Source organism: Xenopus tropicalis, chromosome 8 (genome assembly GCF_000004195.4).
Source record: "Xenopus tropicalis strain Nigerian chromosome 8, UCB_Xtro_10.0, whole genome shotgun sequence".
Lineage (NCBI taxonomy): Eukaryota > Metazoa > Chordata > Amphibia > Anura > Pipidae > Xenopus > Xenopus tropicalis.
The window spans coordinates 113,740,820-113,760,110 of NC_030684.2; the positions used below are offsets into that span (position 1 = coordinate 113,740,820).

Consider the following 19,291-nt stretch of genomic DNA (forward strand, 5'->3'; position numbering starts at 1 on the left):
CCTCTAAAAATCCCATAGGAATGAATAGAAAGTGAGAGAATTATTCTGTGGTAAGCACCAGTTTCACATTTTGATAAAATATGTTATTCAAATAAGGGACACTTCTATGTAACTGTATATATGACTTTTTCATTTGTGTTAATTCCTTTCCATTAAAGTGTCCCTTAATATGGGAATATGCAATGTAGTTTTCTTGATCTGCACATCATGTAATGTTTGTTTTCTCCTTGCATTAAAGCTCATCCATAAGTTTTTACATGATAAATCATGAGATATCTTTTTCTCACCGAATGGAAACTGGCCCTTTATTAGGTCATTTCTTTGAGTGATGTTATGTGATACTTTCACAGAGAGTTGAGCAAAGGGATATTGTTGAACCAGCAGCCTGTTGGTAGTTACTATGAATTTGTTTCCATCTGTGATTTATATTTGTTCTGTTACAGAGGTTTATGGGAACCCCTCTGAAAAATATCTGTGTTCTAATTTGCTCTCTCTATAGTTATAGGGTCCCAGCGGCGGAGGAGTCCCAGCTCCGTGGCGATGGATATTTTCGAATCTCATATGGGGAGCCACATTCTCCAGGTAAGAAACAGTTTTTGTCTTTGCGGTCATCAGTTTTCTGTCCAGAATATGATCAAAACCAGCCAGCAATGAATGGAGAAATTTGTCTGTCGGCCAATAGCATTATTTTATAGAGCTAGGAATACTATACATTTCATACAATAAGGCTACTAGCTGCAGCGCTCCCTTTCCATTAAGCTGTGTTTTCTTCATATACATTCTCTGCCCACATACTAACATCATGTTTTAGGGGCAATGTAATAAGCAGTACATGTTTGCACCCATTCTTGCTCCCCATAACAACCAATCTCTAGGTAGCATTTACACTGCTGTTTGAAAATAATCATCTGATTGGTGGGCGTGAATGTCTTTACCAAAATCTGCCTTTAAAAACGTAAAGGCGCCCTCCACCCAAAACTAATTTTTGGAACATTTACATAGATTCTGCATTTATAGGAGAAGGAAAGGCTAATAAAGAGTTAATCTCAAGCTGCAGGCATACCTTCAGTTGTCTCAATAGTGCCCTTAAGTCTCCCCATATTTCACCTGTTCAGAAGAAGATCTGAAGCCAAACACGGAGAAAAAACGCTGAGCTGGGTAGAGAAGATTCCCATAATGCAACGCTCCTGCCCAGACTTGGCGACTTGGGACTGTAGGCGGCGCATGCGCACAAACAGGAGCGCAGCCGACAGGAGATAGAGGTGACATGCAGACCCGGCAGGCTAAACTCTGGTGGAGCAAGTAGCGGGGGGATAACATGGTGGGGGAGCGAGTAGCGGGAGGGGGGTGTTTGGCAGCGGCGGCATGGTGGGGAAGCGAGTAGCGGGGGGTGACGGTGGCGGTGGTGACATGGTGGGGGAGCGAGTAGCGGTGACACGGTGGGGGAGCGAGTAGCGGCGGGTGGTGGCGGTGATATGGTGGGGGAGCGAGTAGTGGTGACACGGTGGGGGAGCGAGTAGCGGGGGGGTGGCGGCGGTGGTGGTGACATGGTGGGGGAGTGAGTAGTGGTGACATGATGGGGGGAGCGAGTAGCGGGGGGGTGGCGGCGGTGGTGGTGACATGGTGGGGGAGTGAGTAGCAGTGACATGATGGGGGAGCGAGTAGCAGGGGGGATGGTGGTGACATGGTGGGGGAGCGAGTAGCGGTGACATGATGGGGGAGCGAGTAGCGTAGGGGGGGTGGCGGCGGTGACATGGTGGGGGAGCGAGTAGCGGTGACATGATGGGGGATTGAGTAGCGGGGGGGTGGCGGCGGTGGTGGTGACATGGTGGGGGAGCGAGTAGCGGTGACATGATGGGGGAGCGAGTAGCGGGTGGTGGCGGCGGTGGTGGTGACATGGTGGGGGAGCGACTAGTGGTGATACGGTGGGGGAGTGAGTAGCGGGGGGTGGCGGCGGTGGTGACATGGTGGGGGAGCAAGTAGCGGTGACACGGTGGGGGAGCGAGCAGCGGGGGGTGGCGGCGGCGGTGGTGACATGGTGGGGTGGGAGCGAGTAGCGGTGACATGGAGAACTTTACATGCAGACCGGTGCGGGGAGCGGGTTTGTGGCAGAAGGGGGAGCATGGCAAACGCAAGTGTCAGGCAAACATATGAAGGGAGGGGTTTATGAGCAGCTGTGGGGAAGGGGGGGGCTGGCTTGTGCTTTTCAGGAATAGCCCATACAGACATGCTGGACAAGATGGTGGCACCGTTCACTGAAACAAGTATGTAGGTTCTAGTATGTGTATCTCTGTAAATCTTTCCATTAGGCAAGCCAGCAATAAAGCGTTTTTACACAGCAATAGTAGTACTATTTAATAGTGTGCTTAATAGATTTTGACTTTCCTTGTCCTTTAATAGGAACATTTACAAATACATTTTTAAGGGGACCTATCACCCTAAGAAATAATTCCAAATGTTGAGAAAAATAAACTTCACACTATAAAAATGTTGTTTCCTTCAGTTTTGGAATTACACAATCACAGCAAGTAGTCAGATGCCATTTTGGGGACACTGTTATGAAGGCAAAAATCTTGTTTATGTGCCAGTATGGGGGGGACCAGATGCCTATGCCCATGCACTGGCTATGCAATTAGATGGTGAGGAGGGAGGGGAAAAGTGAGATGTGCAGTGACATCTAGGTAGTGCTGAACAGAAAGCTAAAGTTATTGTCTGCCCCGCCTCTATACCTAAGGCATAGAGGTGGGGCAAGCAATATATGATTGACAGCTGGGATTTTTAAATGCCTTTATAATGGGTATGGATGTGTTAATAAGAAAAAAGACTTTGGGTTTCATGTTTAATTTGAAAAGGGCTTTTTGTTACACAGCTTTTTATGTTTGGGTGACAGGTCCCCTTTAAATGAAAATTTGCAAATGATGTAAATTGAAAGTTTCATATAATGACATTTTCTTTTGCTTTGCAAAATATAGTGTTTGGGTGGAGGAGCCCTTTAAATGTTGTTGTTTGGTAACAAAGAGTTTGTTGTTCCACAGTTGCTAATGGGAATAAGATAGATACAGCTCGCATATGGATTGATCTTGATGATACAACTCATTTGGTAGAGATAACAAGAGGAATCAAAGGCAAAGGAATGTTTTTGGTTTAATTGTAATCTCTCTCACTTTCCTATTCTAATCTTATAGTGTAGAATAATGAAATAAAGCAGCAGAAAGATTAATTTTGGAACTGGAAGAGCCTCACATTTGATCTCTTCTTTTATTACATACAGTATAGGAATTTAACACTTGGGTATCTCTCTTCTATGTTTTAAAATAACTGTTTTGGTTTTCAGTTTTACCTGTCTTGATCATCAGCTGTTTACTGATTATTTAAAAAATAACAAAGAAAGTGTCACCCATAATGTACATAATGAACCTTACCCTTTGGTGGTAACAAGCAATTACTGCTTTATAGTCCCTTCCTAACTCCATTTTTCATATCTCCATTTTTTAAAGACGGTGCAAGTTGAAGTTTAGCAGCAGACCTTGATCTCAGGTTGAGTAATCCCATTCTATAGCTTATCTGTGCCAGAAGTCAAAGACCTTTGCTGCTATTTTATGAATTCACTGCAGGCCTATTTAAGAGCTTAGAAGGCATTATACTTTTTAAAAGCCTTGTCACTTCTCTGATCAGCAGTACTTCTCTGGGCAGTATTTTTCCTGTGCAAGGATTGGTACAATGCAGTTGGCCCAACGTGTGAGTGGTTAAATGAGGGTGGGCAATGTTAATGATAGGAAAGGGTTAATCCTACACTGCTCTTTCCCCGACACCTCTGATCAATGGGCAGATGAATGGATGGCTGCAGCCCCAGCGCTGACATTTAAACCAGGCGTCTGCCAGTGATTGATAAAGTCCCGCAGGCGGCTGAAAGCCGTGAGAGGGCAGGAATGGGGTGGGCATGCTATGGAGTATCTCCAAGCCCTGTTCTAGCATTTTCATTACCCTGGAATATCCAGCCATGGTAGAATAACCAAAGACCTTGTTAACGTTGGTAATTGTAAACAAAAAGACAAGTAAGATTGGGTCATTACCTAATTGACTATAGTGTGATTTAGATAATTTGGTCCTTTTCTGCCAGCGTAGGCATACCCACCTCTGGCACCTTCACTGCTCTTCTGGCACAGAGAATTTGAGTGCTGTTAGCATCTTGGTTCTGTATACGGTCTGCAGTTCAGGAGAGAGCTGTCTACATGTCTTTAACATGTCCAATCAAACAGAATGGTTTGGATATGGGTTCTGTCATGTATGAAAATGGACAAAGAACAGAACTCTGGCTATTTAGTCCTGTTAGTGTGGGCACAGGTTAGCAGAGCTTTTTTATGGGGTGCACTTAGGGTGACTATGCTGGGCACAAAGTTATTTTTAAGTGCATGGGATAGCAGAGGAGGCTAGTTACAGTAGGGTGACAGGGCAACAGTTTATATCAGGGAACTGATCAGTCCCTATATTAACATAAAGCACCCTATATGGTGTTCCAAACTAGTTATCTTTAACCTTTTTTCAATAGGCTGGCACCTCACTGCTTGGTTGCATTCCTTAGGAAAAAGGGTCTGCTGACCAATGTCATAAGGATTTCTGCATTTTTTACTAGCGCCTGGATAGTTTATACCAGTGATCCCCAACCAGTGGCTCAGGGGCAACATGTTGCTCACCAACCCCTTGGATGGTGCTCTCAGTGCCCCCAAACCAGGGAGTTATTTTTGAATTCCTGACTTGGGGGCAAGTTTTGGTTAAATAAAAACAAGATTTACTACCAAATAAAGCCCCCTGTAAGCTGATAGTGTGCATAGAGGCTGCTTAATAGCCAATCTTAACCCTTATTTGGCACCTCCATGAACTTTTATGGTGCTTGTGTTGCTCTCCAAGTCTTTTTACATTTGACTTGTGGCTCAAGAGTAAGAAAGGTTGGGGATCCCTGGTTTACACAGTCACTGCCAGGCATCCTGCTATTTGCTAATACTTAGACAATAGTAAGGGCTGTCATCAGAATGTATGTATTCTATGTTGTTTTTCAGAAACAGGAAAAAATGGCTGCTTGCATTCGTAAGAATTAATGTAGATATGTAGACAAACAATGCTGCTTGTGCAGAATACCCTGTACATATATTTTTCTGAAGATTTATAGAAAAATAAAGTAAATGTAAAATGCTTCTTAGAAGCATAATATATTGCCCCTTAACTGCTGAATATACCTTTCCATTATCATATAGCATCATTATTAGATCATTTAGCCAAAACTATGAGCTATCATGCATTTGCTCATTGATGGATATACACTAGTAAATGCTGTTATACATGTAAGCACAGCTCTGGGCACATCTGTTTTGCTATTATATTTACTATGGGACATTCCATTGATATTATTTGTATTTCTTAGTGGAGGGAAGTAGCCTTATGTTTTTTTTTTGTTTACTTTGAGAGCTGTCTTGGGCACTCATTTTGGCAGTGTCCCATCCGTAGGACTTAACCAGTGTAAAAAAATGAAACACAATACATTTATTTGGGATTAATAATGTCCTTTCAGTTAAAAAAAGAAACCCATAGCAACAGACCCATGTTCTGACTATGACTCATTGTGCCAGTTAAGGATGGGAGGAACTGTGCCATTTAAGTCTGGGGGTCAGTTTGCCTTTAATGCTGGAGTCACTGAGCCATTTAATTCTGGTCATACTTTACAATTTAATGTTGGTAGTGACTGTGCCAGTTGATGATCCTAGGAACCACTGTGCATTTTGATGTTGGGTGTCACTTGGCTATTCAATGGTGGACGTCACTATTCTATTTAATTAACTATTTGATGCTGGGAGTCTTTCTGCTGTTTATTGCTGGGAATTACTGTGCTACTTTTAGCTGGGGCTCACTGCGGCCTTCTATGATCGGGGACCCTCTATGCTTTTATAGTACAGGCAAGAAAATAGCGTGTAGAAAATAATATCTAGCGAGTCACAAATGGCTACAGAACTGGGCAAACCCTATGCATTATGGGAGTCGTTTTCACAAGGCGCTTTAATATACAGATTTGCAGTCACACAAATTCTGCACCACAAATGTAGGCTTTGGCCTTTGTATTTCCCAAACTTAGCAACTCCCCTTGGAAACCAGTTAAGCCTTAGTCTTTGCAAATGGTGTATTGTGCACAAGCAGACAGCACTTAGTGCCGGTACCTGGGAACTGGTGAGGCAGCATAGTGATTCTGACTGCCATTTTTTCTTTGGGTAGTTCATCTAGTCCTCTGTGTTTCCTGCATCACCGTTCTCCTGAGCTGGACCCTGCAGGTCTCTGCCAGATCCTCACAGCGGGGGCTGATTTGCAGAACAAAATAGCACCTGGAAGGGAAAATCATCCCAAATCACTGAACTAAAGATAGAAAAATGGCAAAAGTGAATATATTTGCATATGCAAATTAGCTTAATTGATCCTGCTCGCCTCTACAGGGATTTTTCATTACAAACTGGAGTGCTACATTGTTCGGCTCATATTGAGTAATTTACTAACTAATGAGACCCGTTTGCACTAATTTGCATATGATAAATGGTCTTAATTGCAGTAAATAACTTGGAGGCATAATTAAAATTGCTTAATTTTTCCGTGTTGCACGGCTATTAAATCCACACGCGGTCAGAGCAGGGAGACCTGTGTGTGAGTAGCAATATCGGAACCCAGATTCAATTATAGGGCAAAGCGCAACTATGGGGTTGGTAATACCCACTTCCACGGCCATAGTGCTGTTAAAGGCTAGTGCCAGCCTCACAGATAAGTGTATGTTATACTCACTGATATGGACAAGAATAAACACTACATCATTTACTCTAAATTCTAGTAAAAATCTTTTTTTGGTAGTAACCAATCAGCAAGTAGCATTTTGGCCACCTGATCTATTAGTTGCTGTAGGTTGCTAGACTATATAACAAGGATGAGTGAAAGCAGAAGCACAATAAGAGACAGCAGAGCCAATGACTGCTGCTTGGGCTAATATTAAAAAACACTCTTTTTGGGCACTGACTGGGGTGCCTTTTTATTATATGTGCATTTAAACAGACCATTTTCCATAAGGCTTTTGGGGGTTCTAAAAAGATCTTGCTGTGGGGCCTTTATGCCACAGAGATAGCAAACAAGCAGCATTGACTGGCCTAAACATGGACATCTGATTGGTTGCTGTGGGAAACTGTACATTTTTTTATATTAATTTGCTTTGTAGCAAATGCGTGACTTATCTCTTTAGCTGGTCAGAACCATTTGCCTGTATGTTTAGACAGAACCCTAGAAAGCAGCTTGCTGGCATTAAAGGGGTGCTTCACCTTTAAGTTAACTTAGTATGTTATAGAATGACTAATTCTAAGCAATTTGGTCTTCATTATTTATATTGTATAGTTTATTAATTATTTGCCTTCTTCTTCTGTCTCTTTGTAGCTTTTAAATGGGGGTCAGTGACCCCGGCAGCCAAAAACTATTGCTCTGTAAGGATACAGTTTTATTGTTATTGTGACTTTCTATAGCTTATTTTTCTATTCAGCCCCCCTCCTATCCATAAACCAATTCATACAAATCACATCCTGGTTACTAAGGTAATTTGGACCCTAGCAACCAGATAGCTGCTGAAACTCCAAACTGGGGAGCTGCTGAACAAAATGTAATAAACTACAAATAATAAAAGATGAAGACCAGTTGCAAATTGTCTCAGAATATTACTCTTCACATCATACTAAAAGTTAACGCAAAGGTGAACATCCCCTTTAAAGGTCCAACATAGCACAATGTATTAAGTGGTTCCTCCTTATTAACAGTGAAGAAGGGAAGCTTTTGGTGATGTTTAAAGAATATATTTGCCCATTAATTTCTGCAACCAGTGACTGGATTGCCTTCTGGGTCCAGTTTATTTGGTGCCTTTCTTTAGTTTATGGCTAAGTTCCTTGGTGGATGACCTTTCAATTCCTATTGCTTTTGATAGGACTTGCAAGCCCATGTTGCCCTGAAGTACTACACTCTTCACTGAAGTCATTCACTGTTAAACCTTCAACTAAATGGCCACCAAATGTACATTTGGCTACAACTCTGCTAACATTGCAGTTACAGACAGTGTGGTACCGATCTCTGCTTTACTCCTTCCTTGATAAAGAGCCTTGTTGCTCACAGAGTACGACTACATCCCCCTGGGGTGTCTATTTAGTCCTGCTCTATGGCATCTCTGCCTAACAGTTGCTGTTACAAACTTCTATTTAGTTCACTTGGCATGTATTCCCGCTGTTGTTGAACTCTAGCCGTCAGCATCAGTGTGGGATGTGTGATGCCAGTCTTTGGGCATCACTATGGGCCGAGATAGTGTTACTGTCACCCAGCCCTTTTCCCTACACACTGCCAGCTAATATAACCTGTTCCAGCCATCACAGCACCGAATATTCATCAGGTGGATCCCAGCCCACTAAAGCTTGCTTAGATTAATCCAGGCCAGTTCATGTTTTTTTGACAGCTAAAACCCTTGTCTTTGAAGTTACTGACAGCTAATTCTATCAGAACCAGCTAAATCCTTCCCAGCCACATCAGTGCCAGCTAATCCTTTTTTTTTTAGTACCCTGCTAGTTAATCCCTTCTTATGCCAACTACACCCTTGTTGTGAAGTCATTGCCTTCAGATTCTGGCAGTGCCATCCAATTCCTTTTCTGCCACAGTGTCACCAAGTAAACCCAACTTTCAATTTGCAGTCAGCTAGACTGTGCCAGAGCCTTGTAAAGTTACCCATTTTGTGCCACTGTGACAGTCAGTTTTCCATTATACACTTTTGCCTGCTGGAACCTCTTTATTGTCTATTTCTCTTGCTTCAGAGACAGTGTATTAGTTTCTGCAGTATAATAGTACAGCTATCAGACCCATTATCCAGAAACCCATTATCCAGAAATTTCCGAATTATGGAAAGGCTCCCATAGACTCCATTATAAGCAATTATTCCAATTTTTAAAAATGATTTCCTTTTTCTCTGCAATAATAAAACGGTACCTCGTACTTGATCCCAACTAAGATATAATTAATTCTTATTGGAGCCAAAACAGTCCTACTGGGTTTAATTACAAGGTAGGAGATCCGAATTACAGAAAGACCCCTTATCCGGAAAACCCCAGGTCCCAAGCATTCTGGATAACGGGTCCCATACCTGTACTACTTTTTACCTCTTTATTGGGAGAATTACATTTCTGCAACTCTGCAGATATACTGTGCTGCCAGCTAATACCCCCACTGTAAAGTCACTGGTAAATTACCCTTTTACTTCCAAATACAATCAATACTGATCCATTCAGGTTTAAAGAAGAACCTGCAGATCCCTTTCCTGACAGATAACTGCACACTGGTCCATTCAAATACAGAAAAGAACCTGCAGACCCAGTTACAGACCCTCAAAAATAATTCCTTCAGGGTTAATGCCCTAACTAATTTATTGAGTTGCAGATCAATAAATACCGATTCCCTGGCAGTATTCTCTCCTTTATTTACCAGAGCACTGCATTGTCATTTTTGATACCTACCTCACCATCTGTGAATCTCATATCTTCCAAAGTGAGGTTGGACAACCTTACTAGACTACTGCATATGCTGCTCCATTCTCTGCCAGAATATTGCATGATGAGCCCTTGAGTACTAGAGTAATTCATGCTGCTCCATTCTCTGCCAGAGCATTGCACGATGGACCTTTGAGTACTAGAGTAATGCATGCTGCTCCTTTCTCTGTCAGAGCATTGCATGATGAGCTCTTGAGTACTAGAGTAATGCATGCTGCTCCATTCTCTGCCAGAGCATTGCATGATGGACCTTTGAGTACAAGAGTAATGCATGCTGCTCCATTCTCTGCCAGAGCATTGCATGATGGACCTTTGAGTACTAGAGTAATGCATGCTGCTCCATTCTCTGCGAGAGCATTGCATGATGGACCCTTGAGTACTAGAGTAATGCATGCTGCTCCTTTGTCTGCCAGAGCATTGCATGATGAGCTCTTGAGTACTAGAGTAATGCATGCTGCTCCATTCTCTGCCAGAACATTGCATGATGGACCTTTGAGTACAAGAGTAATGCATGCTGCTCCATTCTCTGCCAGAGCATTGCATGATGGACCTTTGAGTACTAGAGTAATGCATGCTGCTCCATTCTCTGCGAGAGCATTGCATGATGGACCCTTGAGTACTAGAGTAATGCATGCTGCTCCTTTGTCTGCCAGAGCATTGCATGATGGACCCTTGAGTACTAGAGTAATGCATGCTGCTCCATTCTCTGCCAGAACATTGCATGATGAGCCCTTGAATACTGAATGTCAGCCCTTTTCTGCCCATGTTGTGTGTACTGCCCTATAAATAGTTGCCTATTTTGGATCTAGCCTGCTAGATGACTTATTTGAATACTTTTCATTGCCAGAGCAGTGTCCACTGATCCTATTATACTGATTATTTTTATTGCATGTGCACTCTGCTGAGTCTTCACTGCCCTAACACATGGGCTATCATTAGCCTGCCCCAGTGGCCAGCACAGTGGGACCTTTCTAAGCCTCATCAGATATCAACTTGAAAGGGCCCCTGACCCCTCTGCCAAAAAAAAACCCTCCCTGGAGTCAGGCCCTAGTGCATAAAAAAACTTACTGTCTGACCCCTTGGCCTTAAATTCACCAGCCCCCTAGAACAGTCCCAGAGTTCATCCCCTGAAACACTGTAAGCATCTCACAAACTTATACTGCTTACTAATGTCTTGTCTGCCATAATAATAATTTGCTTGTCTATTCAGAGCCATGTAATTGCCATGTCACTGACTGCTAATTGAACAGCATTTTATACCCCCCCCCCCCCCATCTATTGCTACCAGATCTCTCCACCACCAGAACACTAATCCCCTAACTGCTAGGTTATGGAATGCTTACCCCTTTACTGCTCACTTATCACTGTATATTAAATCTTTTCCTGCCAGGTCCCTGCATAATGCTCCCTCTGCTCAGTCCTCTTACTGCCACATCATAGAATATGCATTGATGGGTATTGATCCTCACTGCCAAATCACAACTAACAGATTCTCTCACTGCCAGATCACAGCATCCCAGTCCTCTCACTGCCAGCCAGGTCATGAATATCATATCACTGGGAATAGTAATTTGCAACAGCTTGTGGATAGTGCCCTTACCTGCTGGGTGTGTATGACTTCTATGAAATCCTTGAACTTTTTTCGCTTATTATATAGAGAACAGGATTGTCATGTAAGGAGGATTGCAGGTTCCTATTCTATCTATCTATCTATCTATCTATCTATCTATCTATCTATCTATCTATCTATCTGTCTGTCAGTACCTTGCTAGAATTCACAGGCTTACCTACTAGGAAAGACTTACCAATTAAAGATAAACACTACTGAAAATGAGCCCAGAATCCTTCTCTCATACATTAAGGAGTAAGAGCCCCCTTCACCTGTGAGCGGGTAGGAAAGGTGATCTTTGTGATCCCCCCCTGGGAGGAGAAGGGAGACCTGCATGTGCTTTCTCTGCCTGCTTTTAAAGTCTAATAGCATTTTAAGGTTATTATCAATTTCAGCTCCACGGCAGAGGTCAGAGTTTGTGGCTAGCAGGCAGCGGCTCACCCCGTCCCCGCCAACACCTTGGCTTCTGACTGACAGCAATCAGTCTGGCTCTAGCCTCCAGGGGAGGGGAGATGAGGGAGGGAGGTGGGTCCAGAGGTCGGCAGCGGGTGCGATTCAGCTGTCATTTTTAATTATCTAAATGATATTCAGAGAGCAGAGCATCTTGTCTGTCAGCCCAGGCACATTAGCATGGCAGTGTTTGTGTAAAGAAGAGGGGGAGATATAAGGAGAATTAAGAATTCAGACAAGGAGAGTGAATAGCTGCATGAATTATAAATGCCCCTCTACATTTCTCTCTTATACCCCTTCTCAGTATACCAAAAATAAAAAGACAGTATGTGGGGCAGTATGAAGTGAACATTGTAGCTTAATTTCTGCCAAGATTGTTAGCTCTGCATCCAACTGTTGCACTCTTGTAGGTGCATTTACAGCCCAGGATTTATAACTATGGTTCCGCCATGGAAGAGAGTTACAGATATTTACCTCCTGTGAGAGACATATACATGCTTTACCTATTCTGTTTATATGTGTATGTTCCACTTCATATACTAATGTGTGCTTGGATGTGTGCCAGGGAGTCAGTGTCAGAGCCAGAGCATCTTACATTGTCATTCCTTCCTTCTGTATCATATATGACACCCAGGTAAATGGTGTGTAAGGGGTCAGCCCATCCCTCCTATCTGCTGTCCCTCTTGTATGCAGTGCAGTTGTGCCAGAGAATGGTAGGTGCAACTTGGGGGGGGGGTGCAAGGTGCACTATGGGTAAAAACATGGATCTTTGTGCTAGGCATGCACTGTCAGCACCCCACATATTGGTCCAGAATATGGTGATACCTTTAGATTTATTTTTGCCATATAACTATAACCTAATTGTTCTGAACATGTTTCTTCTGAATCTCTACAGCAGCCTGTGAGCTTTTCCACAAAAATTGTAAAATAGTAGTCTAGAGAGAGGTCCTTGATTCACCCTGGGTCCAACTGATGCTCTCTGTGCTTCCGGGGTCACTTTGTAACCCCTTCCTATAGGGAAGTTGCCTTGTGTATGTAATAGTGAGCAGACCTTTGTATGACAATAAACTAGAGAGCAGTGTAGAAATAATATATATTATACAAGGGATAACATGTATTGTGTGCTGAGGTCACATGGTTGTGGTAGAAAGCGCCATCGCCGCTGTCCATGGTCCTGACTAAAGCACTATAACCTTGGCTCCGGTTAGCAAGCTATTCAGTAGCAAGCTGCAGCCACCTAGGGCAGGGAATGAGATCCTATTTTCCCCTTCATTCTTATCTGAAGCACAGCAGTAATGTTGCAAGTGCCTCTTTGCATTCAACTTCACAGCCAAGTGAGGCCATTTTTTCTCCCCCGCACAGCTGCTTGACAGCCCCTAATAATAACACACGAGGACAGTCAGATAGAATGAAGACAAATACCGCAACTTCCCTCGGAATCCTAATGTCCTAGGGCTCGTGGGAACTTCTCATTTGCAGGCAGTGCTGCGTATAGGCAAATGGCACTACTTTAGTAGTAATCATGTGTCTTATGCCTACATTAAAGATGGCTGCCCCTAGTGCAGTTTTGGCTTAACTCTTTTATTGTCTCAAAGACCTTCTGTGTTTTAATATGGCATACATTCCTAATGCCATACATTTACACTGCCATGCCTTCATCCCTCATTCTGTATCATGATGCTTTATGGCCTTTAGATTATGTACAGTGCAAATAAAGGCTCATTTTAAAAGTGCCTTGAATTTCATTTTACTGCTTCTAATAGCCTTTATTATCTGTTTTTAATTACTTTTAAAGGGCAACCAAAATGACTGACTAAAACTTTCATACAATGCTGGCACTAATGCAGAGGACTTCCTCTGTGTTTGCTATACTCTGCTTGCCTTTTGGTGCCTGTGTGTACCATTACTCTAGCTGCCCTACCCTGTCTGTGTGTGTCATACTTTGCCTGCCCTATGTTGCCTGTGTGTGCCATACTCTACTTGCCCGTTGCTGCCTGTGTGTGCCATACTTTGCCTGCCTATGCTGCCTGTGTGTGCCATACTTTGCCTACCCTATGTTGCCTGTGTGTGCCATACTCTGCCTGCCCTATACTGCCTGTGTGTGCCATACTCTACTTGCCCATTGCTGCCTGTGTGTGCCATACTTTGCCTGCCTATGCTGCATGTGTGTGCCATACTCTGCCTGCCCTATGCTTCCTGTGTGTGCCATACTCTGCCTGCCCTATGCTGCCTGTGTGTGCCATACTCTGCCTGCCCTGTGCTGCCTGTGTGTGCCATACTCTGCCTGTAATATGCTGCCTGTGTGCCCGCCATACTCTGCCTGCCTTATGCTACCTGCCTTATGCTAGCTGCCCTACCCTGCCTGTGTGTGTCATACTCTGCCTGCCCTATGCTGCATGTGTGTGCCATACTCTGCCTGCCCTATGCCTCCTGTGTGTGCCATACTCTGCCTGCCCTATGCTTCCTGTGTGTGCCATACTGTGCCTGCCCTATGCTGCCTGTGTGTGCCATACTCTGCCTGCCCTATGCTGCCTGTGTGTGCCATACTCTGCCTGCATTATGCTGTCTATGTGTGCCATACTCTGCTTGCCTTATGCTGCCTGTGTGTGCCATACTCTGCCTGTCCTATGCTGCCTGTGTGTGCCATACTCTGCCTGCCTTATGCTGCCTGTGTGTGCCATACTCTGCCTGTCCTATGCTGTATGTGTGTGCCATACTCTGCCTGCCCTATGCTGCCTGTGTGTGCCATACTCTGCCTGCCTTATGCTGCCTGTGTGCCATACTCTGCCTGCCCTATGCTGCCTGTGTGTGCCATACTTTGCCTGCCCTATGCCCCCTGTGGCAGATAACCTGGCAGGAGTTTGTTAGCATTTGGAAATAGTTGTTAGGGGGTCCCTAAGGTGTGTAATTATGTTCTGGTGGTTGCTGTGCTAGCCACAGGGGAGGAGGAACTATATGGATTTAAGGGTATGTCTCAATAAGACATAATACTCTGCCTGCCTTATGCTACCTGTGTGTGCCATTACTCTAGCTGCCCTACCCTGCCTGTGTGTGTCATACTCTGCCTGCCCTATGCTGCATGTGTGTGCCATACTCTGCCTGCCCTATGCCTCCTGTGTGTGCCATACTCTGCCTGCCCTATGCTTCCTGTGTGTGCCATACTGTGCCTGCCCTATGCTGCCTGTGTGTGCCATACTCTGCCTGCCCTATGCTGCCTGTGTGTGCCATACTCTGCCTGCATTATGCTGTCTATGTGTGCCATACTCTGCTTGCCTTATGCTGCCTGTGTGTGCCATACTCTGCCTGTCCTATGCTGCCTGTGTGTGCCATACTCTGCCTGCCTTATGCTGCCTGTGTGTGCCATACTCTGCCTGTCCTATGCTGTATGTGTGTGCCATACTCTGCCTGCCCTATGCTGCCTGTGTGTGCCATACTCTGCCTGCCTTATGCTGCCTGTGTGCCATACTCTGCCTGCCCTATGCTGCCTGTGTGTGCCATACTTTGCCTGCCCTATGCCCCCTGTGGCAGATAACCTGGCAGGAGTTTGTTAGCATTTGGAAATAGTTGTTAGGGGGTCCCTAAGGTGTGTAATTATGTTCTGGTGGTTGCTGTGCTAGCCACAGGGGAGGAGGAACTATATGGATTTAAGGGTATGTCTCAATAAGACATAATACATTTCCTTTACATATGAGAAAAAATTATATCCCTGCAGTGAGCACCACCATTTGGGTTTTTGCCACCATTAATATGGATGTAGTCTTAAATGCTCTTATGATAATATGGCTGTGGTTTTAAATGGATGTGGTCAAAAATAAGGTACTAGTCAAAACTGGTTTCCATTATCGACCCTCTACCACGTAGACCATAAAAACTCCAGCCCTTGGTACCACAGGAGTTTGACAGCACTGGTCTAAAGGACTTGAATCGACTGCTTAAATCTGTCCAAGTATGACTACCTTAAGACTGCTATACCCAAGAATCAGTACAGCAGCTTGGCCACTTAAAGCCTGCAAATTAAATGTGTCATTCTGGTGCTTTTCTCCTTAAATGGTTTTCAGCATATCTGATACCAAATTACACTCTTTTGCACCCCGCACAGGAAACTTGGTTCATCAAAACATATCATTTCTTCATTAAATAAATTACGAGCTAAGTCTGGGGCCGGTATTACATATTTACAAGCAGTGCACCCAGTTATTTTGTCACCAGTCTGCCGTAATAGAGCGCTTCTGATCTGCTCCAACATCCGGAACTCTCCACCCAATTCCCACCCTTGATTCACCCAACCCCTACCCATGATCTGACCAATACCTGCCTCCGATCTATGCAGTATGCTAGGAGGAGTGGCCAGCCTGCTGAAAAGTTTTGTTTCTATTGTGCTTGTAGTCTTTGGTGACATTGCTTAATGTATCAGTATTCAGATGCCGCACACTTTATTGTGTATCTTGTATAGCTGCCAACATTAACAGCTGCATGAGTACCAGGAAATAGACTCCCCGGGTGGGGAGGACACATTGTTGCTGGACCTTTGTATTTTATAATTATTAGGTCCAATGTGCCACATCTGCCTTACTCTGATTTAGTAGTCTTGGTTTGTACAGTTCTAAAATGTTCTAAATAACCCTTATTAACATCCTCTAGGTTATGGAATGGGACCAGTAAGTTTTTAAATACTTCAGTGCAATTGGTCAGTTTTAAAAACATGAGACAGAGAGCCATTATTAGCAGTGGTCCCTGTAAATTAGATTCTTGATATTGTGTACATAGCAGGCCAATCAGACTAGACAGACTGTAATGGCCAAGGGTTGCGGTGTCACAGCCAGTGGCAGCGCCGTGCCCTCTGCATTGTGCCACGCTATCAGCGGTATCGTGCCTTGTGGTTAATTAGCGCAAGTGTCAGGCCGCAGTCTGTTACAGCATACGTAAGGCGAGACTTTACGGGCCATAAGTCCTTTCCCGCAACATCATTGTTTCACCCTCTGGGAAATGAGAATAACCTATCAGTGTAACCTGTCTGACTGTGCCAGAAACTGAGTACCTGACAGAAATCTGTGCAGACCCTCCTTCTCCAAGTGGGGTTCATTAAGCCACCCCCACCTTGCCGAGCGCTTTTCACTGTGTCTAATGACAGCAGATTAGCATGCATTACAAATAGCCTAAATAATGAATTATTCAACTCCGTGTAATTATCACCTCACCCTCTAATGCAATTACTTGATGCCTTGTGTGGTTATTTCAGTACTGTGACTTTACCTGCTGAGCGCCATTTAAAGGTGTCTATACTTCTAATTGCTTGCAGACAAAAAAACACTTTAGGTGCCATATGTTTAGACCTTTTTCCTGCCCACTGGTTCAGACATATATTCACTGGGTGAGATTGCACCTTACATGTCCTTTTATGATCCTGAATTAACCCTTTGTGCTGCTTGTCTCTGTCCTGCTCTGTGTAGTGTCTGGCAGTGTTTTTTAGTCCACTGCTGTGATGGTAGCAGTTGCACTGCCCCCTTCTAGGGCCCACCTGTTATCCTGGCCTCAACCTCACAACAATTAATAAGAGCCATTTGCAAATTGTATAAAGTTCTGTGTTATGCGTTATGGTGGAAATAAGACAAGGATAATTGGAATTATCCTAGTCTGCGGCCCAATAGAGCCTTGGCCCGACAGCAGATTTCTTTGTACTCTGACAGGCCAGACTGACCCAGTAGAAATGCCACTAACCCATATAATAAGGACTTTTTATTTGGAGGAATCATTAAAAAGGCCAAGCACAGTCAGCCCCTATGGAGATGTTTTGATACAAAACAAAGGAAAGTAAAATCATAAACTGTGCTGTATAATAACTATAATATAGCTCATATTTATATACATCATGGAGACTTGTTGGTTCTAGAGCAATGGTGTCGTCTAATTGTAAGCCTTCAGGCCCCACAAGGGTTCCAGGCTTCATTAGATTGCATTATTGTTGGTCCCCTCATATATCAGCATGAGTGGTTGATGAAGGGGCTTTCCCAGAAGCCTTGTATGATAATTAGTGATGTGTGGCCTAACCTGCCAACTTGTTATCCGCAGCCAACCTATCTATTTATAGACCCATGCCCAATTTTTCCTCTCTGACATCACAAAAGGTGCGGTACATGTGGGTGCAAATCTGTAAATACAGACATCAGTGGGGCATCATAAGTTCGTGGGCTGGGTGGGTACATGGAAAAGTTCAGCCTGAACCCACCTGCGACCCACGGAAGCTGTGCGGATTAAGGCCCAAACTCACCCAACCCACAGGTTAACCCACAGGTCTCGGGCCAGCCTGCACATCACTGACGATAACAGAATAAACACAGAGTTTTCCCCTCCTTCACTGTTGTGCCACCTACTTGCCTTTCACTGAAGTTTGAAGAAATCAACTACCCGCTGGGCTGCACTGCCTTAGTATGGACAGGGTGTGTTGGCATAAAGTGTCTGATCATTGTGAATTGTGTATATTGTGCTTCAATTATTTATTCTGCCTATGTGTGTACTGAGAAGGAAAATATTCCCTGTACATGTACAGTTTGCTTTCAGTAAAACATATGCACATACCTGTACATGTACTTAGATCTTTGACTTGTATGTATTAAGTCAAATCTAAAAGAGCTAATGAAAGAGTGCCCTGCTGTGGCCAGTTTGTCATGAAGAACAGTGGGACTGCCTTCTGGTCTTCTACTTAGTGATATCATTTGAGCCAATAATCTCTCAGACATCGAACTACCTTATATATACTTACCAAGAACATCCTTACATTATGTTTAGTTACTCCCATATTTAGAAAGTATGAGTATTTTTAAAAATACATTTATTTTAGTTTTTAGGGCTTCCTGTCCCAAGCCATGAATAGTTAATTTAAAACAAACACCGAAGACAATATAGGAGGAAACTGGAGCACCCAATGGTAACCCATGCACAAGGATAGTGCCCTGGCTGTAATTGATGCAAAGACCCCAGCGCTGCAAGGCCGCAATGCTTCCCATTTTGCCACTGTGTTGTTATTATCCTTTATTTATATCAGACATTGTACCGCTGAGGATGAACAGGTGGTTCTGGGATGCTGCTTGGCAGGCAGTAGTTGTGCCCTGTTGTAAACTCAAATTAATCTGTTTCCCATTGATTTTCCTGGACTCAGAACTGCAAAAGGGATTCTTTACGAGAGGAATAGCATCTTGTAGCTAGCACAGGCTTTAATCAGAGAAATAGCTTTCCTTTATCAGAATGGCCAGCCAAGAGGGAGTGATGGTATAGAAGGAATAGGATGGCTGGGGAGTGTAGTAAGCAAAGTCAAATTGACCAATTTCCTGCATAGGGACAGACAATGCAATATATTTGTTTCTTCAATTTAATTATAACTAAATACATTTTATATATTCCAAAGAGCCATGAAGCAATTTACATTTAGTGCAATTGCATTTGTACAGACAGTTTGTTTTCCAACTGCTACAGGCATAGGATCCATAGTTTGGGATAATAAAACAGTACCTTGCACTTGATCCCAACTATCATAATGAATCCTTATTGGAGGCAAAACCATCCTATTGGGGTTGTTTGATGTTTGAATGATTTTTTAGACTTAAGCCATGGAGATCTAAATAAGACCTAAAAAAAAAAAAAATCT

General features: G+C 43.6%; 1 protein-coding gene across 5 annotated transcripts in view; it reads left to right on the forward strand.

Moving 5' to 3' along the window:
* Positions 1-19,291, forward strand: part of npas3 (neuronal PAS domain protein 3) — a 284,441-nt gene that overhangs the window by 191,953 nt on the left and 73,197 nt on the right. For all 5 annotated transcript variants that reach the window (XM_012968644.3, XM_012968649.3, XM_012968646.3 and 2 more), the window contains 1 exon segment: positions 500-582. In XM_012968644.3, the coding sequence (XP_012824098.2) occupies positions 500-582 (83 nt within the window).